The following is a 19,338-nucleotide window of genomic DNA, read 5'->3' as shown; positions in this document are numbered from 1 at the left end:
ATTCATTTAGTAATTGATTAATAATCGAGTCATTGTTTCAGCCCTAGGGAAAACAGTAAATTTAAGCATAACATCATACTCATATTTCTCTCAAGAAATGTCACGTTTTGTAAAAAGATACTTCATTAAATGTAAAGTACATGGGAACAAAATTTGAGTTCTTGTCTTTCATAGATTATTTTACTATTATTTTACTATTATTTTACTGGTCTGGCCCACTTGAGATCAAATTGTGCCGTTTGTGGCCTCTGAACTAAAATGAGTTTGACACCCCTGCTCTAAATGGACCTTAGGCGTGAGTGTTAGAGTCAATGGTTGTTTGTCTCTATATATGTGGCCCTGTAATGGACGGGCAAACTGTCCAGGGTGTGACCCCGTCATATCTTTTTGGAGCTTGAGACGAAAATTATGGGCATAAAATACTGGGAACTAAGGTTGGGTTCAACAAAATACTGCAGTATGTGACTATAGGCAGTTTACAGTATATTAACCGTGTTAAAAAAAACATCCACACTCTTTCTTTGGCATCTCAGGAGAGAGGTGGTCATTTCTGTGTCAACTCTGTAATTCCACACACGACCACAGGAATCCACATCCCACGGAGGGGAAAACTCAGTCCACGTCCACAGGGGGAAAAAAACTGAATTTAAAAAGACCTCAAGGAAGGGAAACTTTCTGACCACAGATATCCCTCCACTGAGCTCAGTCACATTCTCAGTCCGTACCTTTCATGAGCCTAGCGCTCTCGTCCTCACTGGCAGCAGTCGTGCTGCTTCTTCTTCTTGGACGTGGCATACAGGTTGTTTGAGTTGCTGTTAATTCCTAAAAACAGAAGCGGGAAGAGAGTTGTTAGAGGGCATTAACAACTCTTGAGGGTGTTTTTTTTTTTGTTTGTTTGTTTGTTTGTTTCCGTGGTTACAGGGTGACTTACTGACGACGTCTCCAATTTGCCTCAAGCCACTTTTCTCCAACTCGGCCAGAACATTGATCTCAAACGCCAGCGATGCCACGCGGAAGAAGAACTCTTTCACATTTTCCCCTGCAGCGAAAAAAAAATAGAAAGTAAGGGACTGTATGAAAATGACTGGAGTGTAGATAGAAACTAAAACAGATGTGACTTTTAAAAATGTGTTCAAGTTAAGACAAAAAAAAGTTAAATCTTGTAATAAATAATAACAATAATAATAATAATAATAATAATAATAATACACCTTTAAATCTAAATTCAGAAATTAACAACAAAATGCTGGGAATTTTTTCCCCACTATTCACTTATTTTTTATTCATAAACAGGAAAATAAAAACAAACAAAGCAAATAAATAATATAAATAAACCTAGGAATTTAATTATTTAAACTAAAAGAGCAAGAGAATCAAGATTTTCCACCCTTGAAATAGAAATTATACTGCCTGGCCAAAAAAAGTCGCCACCTGGATTTAACTAAGCAAATAGGTAAGGGATGCTGCAGTTGGTCAGGTCTAGGTTCAGCAACATTATGTGCCCAAAGAATGAGGTAAGCTGACTACTTGAATATAATGAATGACCAGATTATTCCATCAATGCATTTTTTTCTTCCCTGATGACATGGGCATATTCCAACATGACAATGCCAGGATTCGCCAGGCTCAAATTGTGAAAGAGTGGTTCAGGAAGCATGAGACATAATTTTCACACATGGATTGGCCACCACAGAGTCCACAACTTAACCACATTGGGAATCTTTGGGATGTGCTGGAGAAGGCTTTGCTCAGTGGCCCGACTCTCCCATCATCAATACAAGATCTTGGTGAAAATTGACTGCAACACTGGACGGAAATAAATCTTTTGACATTGCAGTAGCTTATGGAAACAAAGCCCCAGTGAATGAGTGCCATAATCAAAGCTAAAGGCGGTCCAAGGATGTGACCCTTTTTTTAGGTGGCAACTTTTTTTTGGCCATTTATTGTATTAAAAAATATAGTATACTCTGTCGGCAGAATAGTGAGAGCAACACTCAACCACAAACCACCGCTACAAACTTCAGCTTTAAAAATCCAAAACTTTGACCTGTGAGTGACGACACGGCCCAGTACTCTGCGCTGATCTCCTGTGCCATTCTGAGAGCGTCCTGTTCCATCTGAGAATACTGAGCCGGAGACTGAGACACACACAGAGACAGAGAGACGGACAAAACCAGAGACAGAGTTTACTGGTGGACTGGAAGTCAACGAAAGGACGAGAAAGCACATTCCTGAGGTTTGAGTCTGGACACAAATGCTTCACACTGCGAGCAACAATCCAAACGATTCGCATTAGCCAGTAAAAAGTGTGTGTTCAGAGTAGAAACTGGAAAAGGACACGATTTAAAATAAAAAAAGAATTCTGGCCTTAGGCAATGAAGTGATGAATGAGGTGAAAACTGCATACAAATGCTCTCTGTTTCAAATTCTACTAGTTCCACATTGTACTTATAATTCCGAATTCTACTTATAGTTTCAAATTCCACATATAGTTCAAATTCTACTTATTTCCAAATTTTACTTATAATTCCAAAATCTACTTATAGTTTCAAAATCTACTTCCATCCATCCTCTACCGCTTTATCTTCCACCAGAGGGGTGCTGTGCCAATCTCAGCTGACATAGGGCGATAGGCGGGGTACACCCTGGAAAGTTCGCCAGTCCATTGCAGGGCCACACACATGGAGACAAACAACCATTCACTCTCACACTCACACCTATGTTCAATTTAGAGTGTCCAAAAAACATAAAAGTACACATACACTCAGGTCTTTCTTTGTGCCGACGAGGAACAGCTGAACAGCGGTGGGGTCGTTCTCTTTCAACGCGTCTTCCAGCCACTGCCTGCAGATGGAAAAAGGAGCAATGTTTTTAAAATAAATAATAAATTAATCCTCCTGTGAGAGTTTAAAAACAGCGATCTTAAAAAAGTCAACTCACCGCACATGACTCAAAGAGGCAACGTCATTTACGTCAAACGCGATGATCACAACTAGAGGAAGTTAATGAAATGTTTCATCAGTGGAAACGATGAATTAAATGATGTGGAAATAAATAAAAATGAGTTTAAAAGTACAAAAAAGTTTTTATTAGTTTACGCAATAAAACACAAAAATGTCTCACCCTGGGCTCCTCTGTAATACGTAGATGCGATGCACTTGAACCTCTCTTGACCTGCAGTGTCCCACCTGTGAAAATGTGCAAATAAGCTCAAATAATCACAAAATAATCAAGTAATTTCACCACAATTATTAGTTTTACTTCAACCAACTCCGTATCGGAGACTGTTGACTTAACTGTGATTTTTCTCATCCATTTTATTTCCTATTTTTAACTTTTATTTCACATCTTTATCAAAAGGCCCAGCTCAAACTCATTTGATTTGCCATTTAGTGAAGCTTTAGTGCTTTAAAATGAAGTTGTTGAAAACGTATTTACTGTTTTATACTTTTAAAATGAGCAAACCACTAAAAATATCAAGTACTACACAAACTTTAGGATGAAAACTTAAAAAGTATAATTTTTCCCCCCAAAATCTAACCATTACACTTTTTACAGATTCTAAAAGGTTACGTTAACAGACCTAGAGCACCAAAATGTGTTTATGTTTCAAACCAACATCAGTCCTCATCATACATTCATCAAACATTAATGGTTTTAACCCCTAAATCGCAAAGCTTTTGTCATGATAAATATGTATTTGAATGGGTTTCAATGAGGACATTTTGGTCTGTAGGGGTGTTAGTGTGAGTATTTTAGTTAACATTGTTTACAATACACAAAAAATAAAAATACATGAAAAATTTAAAACACTCAAAAAAATAACTCACAACATGGCATACATATTTGCAATAACAATATGCAAGAAAAAAAGGATAAAATATTCTCGAAATTAAAAACCAAAAACACAAAAATGTGCCTTGGTGTGTTTAAGGGTTGAATTGTCAAATAACAACTAAAAATAGAGCAATTTAATTGCCAGTTTTCTGCGATTTGCTAATCACATCTTTTCAATTTGCAATTTATTGCCATTGCCATTGATTCAGTGCCAAACAGACGTGCTATATTCTGGTAAAATTTGGACAAACTGACTTTGGCCGCGGCAGAGGTTTACTCTCTTCTATTCAATTTACGTCAGACATCAGATGTCCGAACTGGCAGTGAAGTCATTGTTGATTTCACCATGCCTCCGTTAAGACATTGGGTTAGCCATTGTTACCGAATGAATTGGACTCACAGCTGTAGACTGAAGGGAACACCCAACACCTCGAACCGCTCCATCTCAAAGTCCACGCCAATCGTGGCCTTGTAATTTTTATCAAAAACATCTTTGCAAAATCTGAAACACAAACAAATGTCGATCAGTTACTGTGGCATTCCAGTCTTTTTTGCGAGCTGTCCCTAAATACGTCACTCCACTTTAAAAGACTTCTGTTAAATATAGAGGTTTCCCTGGTAGTTGTTGGAGATTAACCCACGTTGTTAGGATTGTTAAGTAGTTTTAAGTGATCTACACTTCGACGCTGTTCCGCTTGATTTCTGTGTGGGACGTCTCTTCCTGTGACAGGACTCTGGCCAGTCAGCAGCCGGCAGTCTGACCAATGTTATTTTACAGTGTTAACAGGAATAATAAAATTAAATACACCTTTTATGTCATTCCACAAATGTTGTAGTAAATTAGTGGAGACAAAATGAAAATACAATACCAAAAACAGGGGCCATAGGTGCCACATTAACCTTTTTTTTTTATAAAACAGGAAGTAATTTTTCCTTGTAGAATTTCCAAGAAATGCCCTTTGTGTTTTACCTGTTGATGAGACAGGTTTTCCCGACGGCCAGGTCGCCCACAACGATGACCTTAGAGATTTTAAATCTACTGACAGGAACAAAACAAGAAGGAATGCGTGAATACGTAGCATGAAATAAACAAAAAAATAAAAGAAGAAAATCCTGTATAATCTGTGTCTTTAAATAAAGTCACCCCACGGTGCCAGTGCGCTGCTCCTGACAGGCTGTTCTCACTTTGTTGTTAAAGTCATTTTTAGTGTGGAGGGCAGCTTCTTTCCTGAAACACTGAAGAAGAAGAAGAAGAAGAAGAAGAAGAAGGAGAAGAAAAAGAGGGCGTTAACTTGCACAGGTTAATCAAGCTGAGGCCATAGTCTGACTAAGACAGACAATCGGTCAACTGGCAGAGTCCAAGTATTCCCGTATCGATTTATTGGTCGTGTATGTCTGACTCCGCCTCAGTAGGTGGCACTGTATCTATTCTATAAGTTAGTATGAATTGTTGTCAGTTTCCTGTTGCACTCCTTTAAGTGACAGAAAAACAAACAGTGAGCGGTGAGCTGGACAATGCTGTGGTTTGTCTTGTGCCTGCTGTACGTGTTAATCGTGATACATTTTAGAGCGTGGCCTTTCTGGTTGCCAAGTCTTCCAAAGAAAGACGCAGGCGCCGCACTTTACACATTGTCACCTACTTTCGGGTCAAAGACCAAGGAGGACATTCAAAGGAAGAACTGAACGATTCTGTGAACAAATCTTTTTAAATCGACTGATTCTACCCCGCTCACTTTTACAGGCGAGTAGAGGCGTGCTGTGCCGTGCAAGAACTGTACAGTGGAAAAGCGCCAAAATTGTATACATGCAGGAGTAATCAGACTGTGAATCTCATAATCCAGGTATGTTAGTCTGACTAAGACTAGCTCAATTACAGTAAGTCTTAGTCCGTCTAAAATCATGTAAACGCACTTGTGTGTGAGTGCAGCTGTGGACTGGACTGTGAACATTCATGACGTTTACGTCACAGATGATATTTACCGGAGGAAGCTGAGCGATGATCCGGTCTCTTCGCACAGGAGGAAGAACACTCATGGATGAAACTCGGACTGACATGAAGCCGCCGTTTAAATGTTTATCAGAGGTCAGAGCTGAAGAAAGAAAGAGAGAGAAAGTAAATCCAGAAAACACTTTTTTGCATTGTTCCATGATTCACTTATAGTATTGTTATTGTACTTTTACATACATCTTATTTTATATCCGTGTAGTATTTATCTGCACCCAAACTTGCTGTTGTAACAAATTCATCTCCCCAGTGTGGGATCAATAATGTCGAAACCTATTGTTATCCTACAGATTATCATTATATCCGTGGCTTTGTGGTCATTTTTGAGAGGGCTACGTGCATAAAGACTCTTGTTACCCGTTGCTGGAGGGCTCTATAGCGCCCCCTAAGGTGAAAACAGAGGCAAAATTGAGTTCCACCTAATTTCCCCAAACTTGGTGGGAAAAGTTATATAACCATAACCATGGCCTCAACTCAACACAAAGTCATCCATTGTGAATTTTGGTATTCATTTTGGTTATTTGCAGCCTGCGAGACGAAAAGTTTTGACAGCATCGTCACAGGAAACCACATTAAACCCTCATTTAAATTACACAAGTTGGCAAAATGTGCGAAAAAGGTCCATTTATTTCAGTATGGACTAAATATTTGAATAAAAATAGCTGTTTGTGTCTTCTGGTATCTTTTATTTACTGAAAAGTGTAATGATTTACTACTTACAAACATACAAGTCTCATATGGATAAGCACTGGATTAATTAATGTTCGTGTTAAAACAGTAGTAGTTATGGTTAAGATTAAGTCTCCTAAGTCAACTTAATGTCCTCTGAAGTCGTGTGTGTATGTGTGCACTTGTATTTATGTCGTTGTGAAGTCCAACAAACTATCTTTGTGACGACATTTTGTTTCCCCACAATTTTAAATGGATTTTTCCAGGGTTAAGACCTGGTTTTAGGGTTAAGAGGTTCAGGGGAAAAAGGGAATGCATTATGTCTATGATTTTTCTTCCTCACTAAAAACGTTTGTGTCTCATATGGAGACACTAAGGCAGAGACACTACTCAAACAAACAGTGTCATAATGGAAAAACTTTTAGCTAAGTTACGTGAGCTCAAACACAGAGAGAGACAGTTACTTTAATCCGTTTACTGCTTGAGTCAATCTGAGCTTCTGCTGAAGAAGAAAAGACACCATTTTAGACACAAATTACCAGCCGAATTAATATTTTTTTAAGCTTTTAAAAATGAAAACTAGTTTTGCGCTTGTTCGTTTGTCCATTTTGGTCAATAACGTACGCACACGTGGACTTTTAAAAAGCAGTTTAAATCAACGCGTTGCACACATTTTCTATTTGTTGTTGGGTTTTTTTACGTGAAATAAAACCACAAACATCGTCTCACCGTCTTCTCTTCTGCCACTTTTCACGCCTCGTTTTCCCGTTTCCAGGGAGCAGTTAAATAAATCCACGTTTCCACGGTAACCACGGTGTGTGTGTGTGTGTGTCGTGACCACAGAATGACGAAAAAGAATTCACGGAAGTCGTCTTCGTCGTTGCTCCGTGGATCTTCTCACTGTTCCATGGGCTTTTTTTTCTCCCTCTAGTTCTCTGCTTCAGCCCCCTGCTGGAGGAAATGGGGAACAACCGGAAATGGAGGGGGGGAACTACATGTGTGTCCCCCATGGATGGTGTCCCCCAAAAAAGGGTCCTCTAGTGGGCTTTAGAGGTATTGCAGGTAATCCTGACCAGGGATTTTATTTAAAAAATAATAATAAGAAGAAAAATAATAATAATCAGGTTCTGAACGTTTGTGAATCTACGGAGGAGTATTAGGGTAAGAAAGAAATGTAAGAAAGAAAAAAGAAGTTAAAAGAAAGAAAAAAGTAATAAAACAGCATCAATTCTGAGGGTAAAAAAGTCAGAATTTCTGGGAAAAATAAGACAGAATTCTTAGGAAAAAAAGTCAGAATTCTGAGAGAAAAAAATTCAGAATTTCTGAATCCAAATCTGCTTTTAAACGCTCTTTCCTCAACATTTGTTTATTTCTAACTAAAGTCAAAACAGTGACTGTAGTTACAATATTTTGACTGCAGGGGGAGCCACCGTCATAAGTCTGTTCTGGACACAGATGCACTGTAAAAAGTGTATCATTTTAATAATATAAGGGATCAAATGTGTTTTGGGCGGAAAATCCCTACTATTTTACAAACAATGGCAATTTCTCTGCACTTTCTTTACTTTATGTATAAATACACAAGTTTGCAGTAAATAAACTGGATATTTATTCATATTGAGCAAAAAAGGGGAATAAATCCTTGTGTGATTTGAAACACTTTCTTTAATTCACACTGTACTGAATCAAACACACACACACAGAGCTCCTAGAAACAAAAACAGTTGTCACTTTAACATGTGACACATATTACACTGCAATTATGGTCGTTAGCTTTGCAAAGAAAACACCCTAACCAGCAGGAAATACAAATGTTTTTTAACAATGCAATACAACCTCAAATCTGTCATTTGTCGAATGACTTGACCCATTTTTTAAGAGATAAAATACAAAGTTTGTTTTCACTGATACACCAAATTTTATTTTGCAAACATACATATAATATATGTACGTATACATATATACCTATATACAGTATATATAGTACAAATATACTTGTGTATATATGTGTACAGTATATGCGTATATATTAATACATATATAGACACACATTTACACGTATATATATGTATATATATATGTACACACATACTTTTGATTGTTTGTTTTTATGGACCGTCACATTTATTGATGAAGAATATTCAGTGTGTGCATTGTGGGCTACTGTCACAACAGGGTGGTCCAAAATGGATCGAACCCAACTCATGACGTAGCTTAAAAAAAACCCGACTATAATTCATACAATTACATGATTGTATGCTTTAAAATGAAGTATCCTTGTTTTATTTTTAATTTCCGCCAAATGAAAATGATTTTAGCTACTAGGTTTTTACACATTTGGAAGTCTTGAAAAGTGGCCAAAATTAGTCGTAGTTCACTATTTTGTCAGTTCAAAGAAAATTTTGCATTTTCTCTACATAAAACCGTGAAAAGATTCAGGGAGTTGGGGGAAATTCCGTCCTGTGTGAAAAGGCGAAGAAGGCATCGATTTAGACATTTGTTAAACACACCAAGTTCAACACTGAAAAATCATCTCCTTGTCCTTTTATCTGTTAAATTAAGGTAAAAGTGAATGAAACCTTTCTTGAAATATGACTTGTATCCATACTTTCTTATTCATATTTCATCCTGATCGCTGCTTCGTGATGACTTCAGTAAAGGCACTGTGGTCAAAGGCACCCGTGTTGGCTGGGATTTGAATAAAATAAAAATAAAAAGACGAAATGTACTGATCGTTATGGGTTTGTTTTTTTTAAATGACACTGTCAGCACAAAAGATGTTTGGCAAAATTAGCATGGAGATATTATCCACTGAAATATCCACACACAAAATATTTACACAATCCTGTATTTTTAAAGGGGAATGAAAGGAGTCTTAATATTCATGAAAAGGGGGATTTTAAAGTACTTTGAAAAACATGCAAAAATACACACACACACACTGCGGAGATATTGTTGTTAGTCCACATCTGGGGTTAAGTGCTGATTGTGCTGTTTCTTGTCAATGTTGTCAAACTGTTCACTGGCAGGAAGATCCGGCTCCGGATCTGCGTTAAAAATACCACCCAGATTTTATTGGTGTCTGTGTTGGTCCCTTTTAAAAACATGTCGTACCACTTCTCGTCATCCAAAAAAGGCTTCATCAAGACAAAGGGAGAAAATGTTTATATACTGTATATATGTGTATATATACACATTACTTTATATATACACATATCAAAAGGAGACTCAAAAGGAGCGGATTACATTTACCTAAAATCTTTTTTCTTTTTTTAAATGAGATTTTTTTTTTGTTTTTAAGTCTGTTTTTACAAGATTTATTTTTCGGGTCTGTTTTTATGAGACTTTTTTTCAGGTATGTTTTAACAAGATTTTTTATGAGACTTTTTTTTCGAGTCTGTCTTTATGAGACATACGCGGCCTGTTTTTAAGTGATGTTTTGGGTCTGTTTTTACCAGATTTTTTCTAGTGAAAAAGAATTTTAGGTAAACACAATACGCTTCCGTAAGACTCTGCTGCTGCTGCTGCTGCTAAAATGAAAAAGTCCAGTGTCAAACACCCAGAGAAATGTTTCCTGAATAAAACCTGACTGTTTGACGTGCAGATGTCGTGAGTTGTGAGCACAAACGTAACTTTGATGGTTTAAAAATAGTTTAAATATAATTTACTGTTATAGTTATAAAACAAGATGGAGCATAACTGCATGAGAAACCAACATAATATTAAATACTGTACTTTGATGCGAGAGATACGACAGCGTATCAGAGGGTCATACTGAAGAAATAAAGAATAAGAAGAATAAAGTCATAATGTTACGAGAAAAAAAGTCAATTTTTTTTAAATTGACATTGAACATAAAACTGAATCTACAGTTTATTCTTAATGTATCACGTTGACATGTTAATATTGTGAGAAAAAGGATTAGCTTAAATATTTGTTTTCATCACAAAAATTCATAGTACAAATTTGAGAACTTAAAATCATTGAATTATTTCTAAAAAAACACTTCAGAATAAAGTTGTGACATTGTGACATTTTTCCTAATATCGCAACTCTCCTTTCGTAATATTACGACTTTATTTTCAAAAGCGTAAATGTTTTTTTTTCTTCTTCAGTACAGGTCTAGTACTCTGTCGTACAAAGTCGAGAACTCAAAATCGTTGTACTGTTGCAAACGTTGACGTATCACATTTCTTAAATTGAAATTTAAACATTAAACTAAATCAAAGAGTTCAATTGCAGTTAAGCGATCTGCTAACTGTGTTGTGTCAAATTGCGATAAAAAAACAAACAAAAAAACAACTGATCGTTCGCCCCCTATTTTGTTGCGCCGATAGCGATGAATTGATTGATTACGTGTGGTGTTGATGTTTGACGGTGACACACAATAGGGGGAACTTTTCTGACAAATTGCGTGAAAAACTTGTAAACGCTAACCCAAAAACAGTCCCATAAAAAAATCAATCGCTGAGAAACTTCTTGTTGTCGCGATGAGTCCCATTCTGCACCAGGTGACTCTTCTTCTGCGGCGAGAAGATGTCGGCGCGGAGCAGGCGCTGGAAATAAATCAGCATCATGACGTTGATGACGATCATGCACGCGAGGAAGTATCCGCCGCTGTCCAGCCAGGAGTAGTTGTGGACTATGTACCAGGTGAGGTAGAACTGGGTGCCCAGGCGGAACGTGACGTAGGTGAAGAGGTTGGCGTACTTGTTGACGTGGTACATGGTGGAGGACTGTGCGCCGGCCAGCTTCAGCATCAGACGCAGGTGCAGCGTGACACTGTTGACCTCCACGAAGAGAGCGACCACCGCTCCGGCTACGTACACCTGAGTGAAGAGGGTGTACAGGAAACACGAGATCACCTGAGGGACAGAGAGAGGGAGAGAGAGAGAGGTGTTTATACAGCAAACAACATCAGCTGCTGTCTTTTAATGATTTCTGTGTTCACACCGGATGTGACGCATCAGCCGGGCCAAGCGGCGCACAGCGACTCGCCTATCGCACAAATCGAGTCTGATGCTGTGTTCACACCGGAAAAAAAATTTCGGGTCTGTTTTTATGAGATTTCTTTTTAGGTCTGTTTTTACGAGATTTCTGTTTCTGTTTTTACGCGGTTTTTTTTTTCAGGGTCTATTTCTATGAGATTTTTTTTCAACGGTGAAACTCGCCAAAGTTGTGTCCGGTTATTGTCATGTTGTTGTTGTGAAACCACATAAGTCTCTTCTCTGCAGACGTTTCCACAACAGTGAGTGCAACAAATGCTACGTTACTTCTGTTTAAAATATGGCGATTTCTAAGCAACGTCCTCATTCCATAGTACCGTTCAGATGGTCAAGTAATGGCTTCAGATATTTAGGTGTTCACATCACCACATCATCTTTTTCACAATAATCTTTCTCCCCTGGTTGAAAAGACTGAAAGGGACTTTGGCCGTTGGTCGACTTTGCCTCTATCGCTTGTGGGTCAATTAAATTTGATTAAGATGGTTGTCCTTCTAAAGTTTTTATATTTTTTTCAGCACCTCCCTGTTTTGAAAATATCAACATTCTTATGGAGTGGGAAATCAATTCTGCAGTCTCCTAGAGATAGAGGTGGTTTTGCCTTCCCTGTCTTTAGACATTATTATTGGGCAGCGAATGTGCATAAGCTTCTCTTCTGGTTGTGTGATGATCATGATTCCTCGCCTGTGTGGGTACGGTTGGAAAACAAAGCTTTTCCATTTGCGCTCGGCTCTGCCTGTGTCGAACACATCCTGTTGTCCAATCCAAGATATGGTGTCAGTTTAGAAAGGTTTTTGGCCTCCCGGCTCCATCTACTCTGACCTCCATATACAGAAATTGTGGTTGGAGGCGAATCGTGTTCGGTGTGAACGCAGCAATGTGTTCATTTGTGTGTTTGACTTTCAACAAGATTACGCAAAAGGTACGAAAGTGTATCAAAGTTTCTGGAGATCAGAAATATTTCAATGATTATATGATTATATTTATATCTATTTGATGTCGATAATTATCTTGATCTGTGTTTACTAAACCTGGAAATGATGTTTTCAAACTAAAATAATTCAATTTTAACAATGTCTTCAAACATAGATGTATATATATGTATATATATATATATATATATATACATATATATATGTATATATATATATATATATATATATAATTATTGAAAACCCTGATTGTCAAAGTAGTTGACAAATAATTCAGTAATCAATTAATAATGGCGTTTCAGTCCTACAGTTTAAAACAAGATTATTTTATCTTTTTAAATAATAATATATTATGACCCAGGGTAACATAACACCAGAATAAGAAAAGTTTTGCACAAATGATTTCTTGGTGATACTGAGCAAAGAAACCAGAAAATATTCACATTTCAGAAACTGAAAAATCACAGAAACTTGTTTAAGTGATTGAAAAAAGACTGATTATCAAAAAATGTATTCATTTAGTAATCGATTAATAAAGGAGTAATTGCGTGAGCTGTATAGCTTAAAAAACAAAGATATTTTTGCGTAAAAGTTTTTTTTTTCTGGTGCAAAATAATGTTGTTTTTCTTTCTAGACAGAATAAGAACACTTTTGCACAAACGAGGCTTATTTTTCGTCCATGACATTATTTTGATTAGTTTCTCCTTTGAAAATACAAAGGTAAGGTCAAAGATGATGTTGTCAGACAGTGGAGTACACACCTGTTGTTTTTACTCATGACCTCATCACGAGTTACAAGCATCATCTGCTCAGTGACATTCAGCTCAACTCAGGCGGCACAAACAGCCCGTGTCACATTTCCCCCTAATTACTCCCTCGCTGGCTTTGTTTCTTCTATGGCTCTTTAATTACTCATTAAAAACCATTCATTAAGAAATCAACAACATATACGGCAAATTCAACAGACTTAATGTACAGTTGTAGATTTGATTCACTGCCCTTTTACTTTCACAAACACGTTGAAGCGCGTCACAGAAACAACAGAAAAAAAACAAGCCCTCACATGTACACAATGCAAAAACGGCCCAAATCGATTATGAAATAATATGAAGTTTGAGGTGGATACAAAAAGCCCTGTTTGAGTTGGATACGATAATATCTATAAAAGTTATTTCTGAAATTGTAAAGAAACTTTTTTTATTTCTGTTTAAACTGTTTTTACAAGTTTTTTTTCCAGGGTCTGTTTTTACGTAATTTTTTTTAAGGGTCTGTTTTTACGGGATTGTATTTCAGGTCTGTTTTTACGGGATTATGTTTTCATGCAAATTTTGCTGTTATTATGAGGGCTGTTTTTATGAGAGATGTTTCACAGTCTCACAGGAATAAGTCTCATTTTACTTTTAATGAAAATCAATTTTTGCTTCAGTTTTAATGATTTCTTGGTGATACGGAGCAAATAAACCAGGAAATAGTCACATTTCAGAAGCTGTAAAATCACAGAAACATGTTTTAATGATTGAAAAAACACTGATTATCAAAGTAGTTGACGATTAATTTATTAATCCATTGATAATGGAATAAATGTTTCAAACCTATAGCTTAAAAAAGACATTTTTTGTAAAATTTAATTTTTTTTGTGCAAAACTTGTAAAAAGAGATGATTTTTTTTTTCTTTTGAGACAAAAATAAGAACAAGCTTAATTTACTTTCTTGAAAATCAATTTTTGCAGTGCACACACTCAGACACACACACACACAGTCATCTCACCAGTGAATGATGAAGTAAGAATTCCCATGAACCTTTGGCATGTCCTGTCAGGATGATGTCACCCGCGTCCTGCAGAAAATATCCTGCAAGGACAGGAAAAGGGAACTAATTAATCAGCTGAGCGACAATTTGTTATGATCGTCCAGTAGTGGATGGACAGACGGACGGATGGACAGTCCAGGGGGGACTTTGACTTTTCAGGTCTCAGGCAGGAGGAACGTAGTACAAACTGTCTAAACAGAAAATTAACATCATTTAAAACTTCTTATCAGCAAAAAGGAAACTGATAAATAAATCAAATACAAAACGACAAAGAAAAATTTGTCTTTTGTCGAACTTGATACAATTATATTAAAACTCGACACACGTCAAACAACACAACCTCCAGCATTGTTGTTGTTGCTGTGGTGAAGGTGAAGGTGGTGGATGAGCCTCGTTGGAGCCCTGAGATGTTTGCAGTTGTTAAGGTTAGATCTCCACAGGTTTGTGTCTCCTTGGTCACACAACGATGCAAAGACCGTAGGGTGTGATCACCAGTGTCGTGTGAGATTGAGGAGGAAAGTTTATGTTTTGAGAATCAGAATGTTTCAACATGATTTGGATTTGGCTTTTAATTTCTAGAATATTGTGTCATTTTTTTCATGCATATTGTTAAAAATTGATGCCAGGTTCTGCATTTTTGAGTGTTCTGAGTGTTTATATTTGTATTTTTTTTTTAGTCTATTGTAAACGATGTTAACTAAAATACACTAATACACCTACGGACAAAAATGTCCTCATTGAAACCCATTCAAATCACTATCTTTGATGACAAAGAAATGAATTAATATTTGAAATGTATGATGAGGATTGATGTTGATTTAAATTTAAATCATATATAATTTTTTTATGAGCACATTTTGGATTTATATTGATATATATTGTTGTACTGTTTTACGTATTATAAGAGATGGGCATTTCGGGACGATCACCAACCCATCACAAAAAGCTGCTAACAAAAGGACAAACTTAAAAAAACTGAAAATTTGGTTTAAAAACCCCAAAACAAGGTTTTACAGTGTACCAACATGTTCTTACGACATAATACTGACCTGTTGAGCAGCAGACAAGCAGGTAACACAGAGGCGTGTTGTACGAGTGCAGATTGTGAAGCGTCTCGGGCCAAATCATCACACTGGAGAGGGACAAATGTATTTTTATTCATTCTGACAAACATACAGGGTTCACTCCTGAGAGAAAAGCCAGACTAAGCGGAGTCATTAACATCGGCTATGATGTGTTTTTTTTCACCTGACATCAGTACATGGGCTGTCTTCTTGTGGTTGTACATACAGTGTTTTCTTAATGTTTTAACCCTTAAACACATTACCTTGACACATTTTTGTGTTTTTGGCTTTTAATTTCTAGAATATTTGATCATTTTTGCATGCATATTGATAAAATTTTATTTTATGTCTTTAATCTATTTTTTATATTGTAAACAGTGTTAACTAAAATACTCACACTAACACACCTACGGACAAAAATGTCCTCATTGAAATTTGCATTTGGTATGTTGAGTAAAACTTAAAGAAAAAAAAAATTTGATATGTATGGAAAGGACTGACGTTTTTTCTTTTTAATTGAATTAAAAAAATAGGTGGCGGACTGACTTGTTTTTGTCCTTTTACATTTTTTATTGCTGAAGGAGGCACTCCTTAAAAAGTAGACTTTTCTGCACGTCTCCTTCTTGTACAAACACATATTGACAGAGTCATAGTGACGTGACCTTTATCCTCTTTTCTTCCAAAAGAAATGTACTGTTTCACAGTACAGGTTGAAACAAATAGACAAAAATATCAAAAAGTATTAGGTTGAATGTAGTGAATTTCCATTATTGGCACAATCGTGAATGGAGAAATTTTTGATATTTTATGAGTGACTTAAAAATGCCGATATATAGTCCTAGTGATTTATTTGGAAGTTCCACAAGGGGAGCATGCATGTTTCCAGCCATTCCAGGACCTTCATAACATCAATTTCGGCCTAATCCTGGTCAAAATCCCTAGATTGGATATTGCAACAAGAAAACGTATAATCCAGAGCTATTGCAAAACCTTAAATTTCACATACATGCGTCACTAAGCACAGCCTGTAAACATTTATGCCTTTTATGTTTTCTTTATAGTTGAAACATTGCATTTATAGGTTGTAAATCTCAATCCAGCTTCTGACCTATCAGGTTTTAGATGTTTCAGGTGAATCAGGTGTGTTGGAGCAGGGCAACATCTAAACTTGACCTCTGTGGCTTTAAAGGGCACAGTGAACTCTTAAAGCACGAAACTGACACTGGTGCCATTCATTTTTTCCAAAAGCTTTTCCTGCCAAACTGGCGGTATAAACAAACCAGAGTATCTTTGCATTATCGTAATTACGCAATGGTAATTTAACTCGCGCTGTTGCAGGAACCTGGCGAATCAGTGTCCATGTCACCAGAAAGGAGAGAGTTGAAAAAACACCTGTACATAATTTTGTTTACTGTTTTTGGACATTGAGACAAAAACTCAAACAAATAATGGTTTAAATTTGTTTTATACTGTTCAAAACGCAAAATCTAGTGTTCATGTACAACTACAGTGTCTTTTCTATATGAAATTGTAAATATACTGTAAAGATAGAAAATCTGGAGTAATATTGCAACTTTATTCTTTAATATTACTTTTTCTAGTAATATTATGACTTTTTTCCGGTCATTTTATGACTTTTCTCTGGTAATATTATGACTTTATTTTTTCTCTCTTCAGTTTGGCCCTAATACTCGGTCTTAGGACTGGAGTCTATAATTCTACTACCTTATCGTACAGTATAACAGGATGTTATTCTGGAAAAATGGGCAAAAGCACATAGTCACAGGAAATTTTCTGGTCCTTTTATAGACAATTTGAGGCTTAGGTGTTAAAGGGTTAACTATTAGGTTAGACATATATTATTATAATAATAAATCATAATATTAAGTAGTAAGAAAAACTTTATGAAAGACAAATTTTACCAGGATTTACAGTGACACCAGCTCACATATTCATGAATGGGCCCCCCAGATAAAATATGGGAACGCGGTTCTAAGAAACACACAACACGTTTGTTTCTGACATGAAAACGTGAGTCACAGGCTTGGTCCCCACCCCAAAAAATAGTTTCTCTCACTATCCTTGAACAAGAATTCTCCAGACAACAGGTTTTTCCAGTTCATACAATCTACAGGCCAGCACTTGAGTAACGAAAGTCGCTGAAAGAGGTGAAAATACAATTGTGCTCTAACCCTAACACCTCAAACCCTCACAGTGTAAACAAACAAACAAACAAACAAGCGTTAAATTCAGTGGCGTTTCCCTCCTCACGCAGAAATATGTCATTGTCTGGACATGTCGTCATCTTCTGCTGACTGCCACAGACTGTTACTGCCACACACACACACACACACACACACGTGAATAGACAATGGTGACCCACTGTGTGCCTGGTTTGGGCGGATAGAAGCTCTGTGTATCAGCGAAAATCTGGGGATACGATACATCGCGATATATCAGCCTACGTTGCAATTTTTCCCCACTAAAACGTGTCTCATTTAAGAAAAACTACCATTACAACAAAAAGTTCTGTTATGAGAGTAGAAGAGAGTCAATTGGCCTAAAAGCGTGCTGCCAACTAGTGGACGGAGGCTGAAATACAGCATACAAACAGTATGTGGACAAATTAAGCAAGTTTTCACAGGTTTTTCATAATTGTTTTTTGACATAAACAAGAGTGGGAACTATTATGCTATTCATACAGAATGATATTAAAGGTGTGTAGGGATTTGTCCGCATACAGGTTTCGCAAACCTAAGCAGAAGTTATCAAATTTACATCACACAGGCACTAACAAACCTGTATAACCCAGCCCTTTAGACACTGATTTGTACGTACAGCTTGCGGGGTCCTGGTGGACTTTCTCGCAAATCAAGCCAGTGTTCATGGCTACCGTCTTTTCTTTTTCTTTTTTTTACTTTAATTGTCTTTTGACGTAAAACAAGAGTGCGCCACCAGCTGGGCTGGAAAGTGTTGTGCTACTGACACTAGGGGTGAATACGAAAAGTAACGGCGTATAAGGATTTATCGTCCTCAAACCAAAGTGATGAAACTTACACCGACACTAGCAGACATGAAGCGTATAGTATATACACATATACATATATATATATATATACATTTATATTTGTATATATATATATATATATATATATATATATGTACATATATATATATCTCCCATTTAAGCACTGATCCATACAAACAGTATGTGTACACTGATGATCTTCACGGTTACTGTCTTTTCCGTAATGTGTTTTGCTGTAAAACAAGAGTGCGCAACCAACTGGACACACGGAACCAAATTGAAGTTGTGTATGTGGGGATTTGCTCAAAGTAAACGCAAAGTAAATTTGCAATGAAAATACTCAAAAAGTAGTCAAAATAACATCGGTCATATAACCCAAAATATATGGTCCCAAACCCCAGGTTAGACTTACCAGGTCATGGCCCATGTGGCGGTCAGCAGGGAGTGAACCATGGACACCGAGAGGTTCTTCCATTTCCATGAGCGCAGCTCATCGTGCCTGACCACGCTGGGCACAGGCAGCCTCTGCAGGAGTCTGTGGATCAGTCTGAAGAGCAGGGAGCTCAGCAGCACCGAGGGGCCCGGGTGACTGTTGAGCACACGGAGCAGGGCCTCCATCCTCGGCTCCCCGCGTCTTTTACGCCCCTGTCACACGCGGTGATGGACGGATATGCGCGGTATGGAGCGAACTGAAGGGAGTGTTTCCCCCCAGGTCAAGGGCCCCCCCGGACTGAGATACAGAAGAAGAAGCTGCGGCTGCTGGATTTATTCTTAAAAATCGGAGGTCCTCTTTACGCAGAAGCTCCAGTTCCTCCTCACGTCTTCAGCGTGGAGTGGGAGGTTTGGGAGGCAATTCCCGTGACAGCTCATTCCAGTGCGACGCTGTTTGTTTGTTTTTCCCCCGCCGGAGCCGAAGCTGGAGCCGCCTCCGCCTGTGGTGGTGCGAGCAGACTGAAGGCAACAGAGGAGGAGAGGAGGGCGGGAGGTGCC

General features: G+C 37.4%; 2 protein-coding genes across 3 annotated transcripts; both read right to left on the bottom strand.

The window, feature by feature from the left end:
• Positions 1-232: 232 nt before the first annotated feature.
• rab34a (RAB34, member RAS oncogene family a) lies at positions 233-7,433 on the bottom strand. Of its 2 annotated transcripts, none has more exons than XM_044031486.1 (11): positions 7,241-7,433; positions 5,818-5,927; positions 4,982-5,073; positions 4,808-4,876; positions 4,238-4,339; positions 3,124-3,188; positions 2,941-2,992; positions 2,763-2,844; positions 2,048-2,138; positions 932-1,039; positions 233-822 (listed from the first exon to the last, which is right to left on the bottom strand). In XM_044031486.1, exons 2-11 carry the CDS (start codon positions 5,890-5,892, stop codon positions 752-754), a joined length of 807 nt encoding a protein of 268 aa, XP_043887421.1. In that variant the 5' UTR covers positions 5,893-5,927; positions 7,241-7,433; the 3' UTR covers positions 233-751. The 2 variants fall into 2 exon arrangements, with proteins under 2 accessions (XP_043887421.1, XP_043887422.1); XM_044031487.1 differs by having other exon boundaries at positions 4,808-4,873.
• A 2,496-nt stretch (positions 7,434-9,929) lies between these two features.
• tlcd1 (TLC domain containing 1) lies at positions 9,930-19,338 on the bottom strand. Its single transcript, XM_044032930.1, has 4 exons — positions 18,761-19,338; positions 15,306-15,388; positions 14,215-14,297; positions 9,930-11,376 (listed from the first exon to the last, which is right to left on the bottom strand). The coding sequence occupies exons 1-4, from the start codon at positions 18,964-18,966 to the stop codon at positions 10,972-10,974; spliced, it is 777 nt and encodes a 258-aa protein (XP_043888865.1). The 5' UTR covers positions 18,967-19,338; the 3' UTR covers positions 9,930-10,971.

Source organism: Solea senegalensis, linkage group LG8, assembly GCF_019176455.1.
Source record: "Solea senegalensis isolate Sse05_10M linkage group LG8, IFAPA_SoseM_1, whole genome shotgun sequence".
In the NCBI taxonomy this organism is placed as follows: domain Eukaryota; kingdom Metazoa; phylum Chordata; class Actinopteri; order Pleuronectiformes; family Soleidae; genus Solea; species Solea senegalensis.
Note: the sequence above shows the minus strand (reverse complement) of the source record. Positions and strands in the feature narration are given on the sequence as shown.

Excerpts from the sequence above, each read along its gene's own strand:
- rab34a (XM_044031486.1), bottom strand. The coding sequence starts at position 5,892 with ATGTCAGTCCGAGTTTCATCCATGAGTGTTCTTCCTCCTGTGCGAAGA. Across the intron at positions 2,993-3,123 it reads GTATTACAGAGGAGCCCAGG|TTGTGATCATCGCGTTTGAC; the intron begins GTGAGACATTTT and ends AACTTCCTCTAG. Across the intron at positions 2,139-2,762 it reads GCACAAAGAAAGACCTGAGT|TCTCCGGCTCAGTATTCTCA; the intron begins GTATGTGTACTT and ends TGTGTGTCTCAG.
- tlcd1 (XM_044032930.1), bottom strand. The coding sequence starts at position 18,966 with ATGGAGGCCCTGCTCCGTGTGCTCAACAGTCACCCGGGCCCCTCGGTG. Across the intron at positions 15,389-18,760 it reads GCCACATGGGCCATGACCTG|TGTGATGATTTGGCCCGAGA; the intron begins GTAAGTCTAACC and ends GTCCCTCTCCAG. Across the intron at positions 11,377-14,214 it reads TCTTACTTCATCATTCACTG|GTGATCTCGTGTTTCCTGTA; the intron begins GTGAGATGACTG and ends TCTGTCCCTCAG.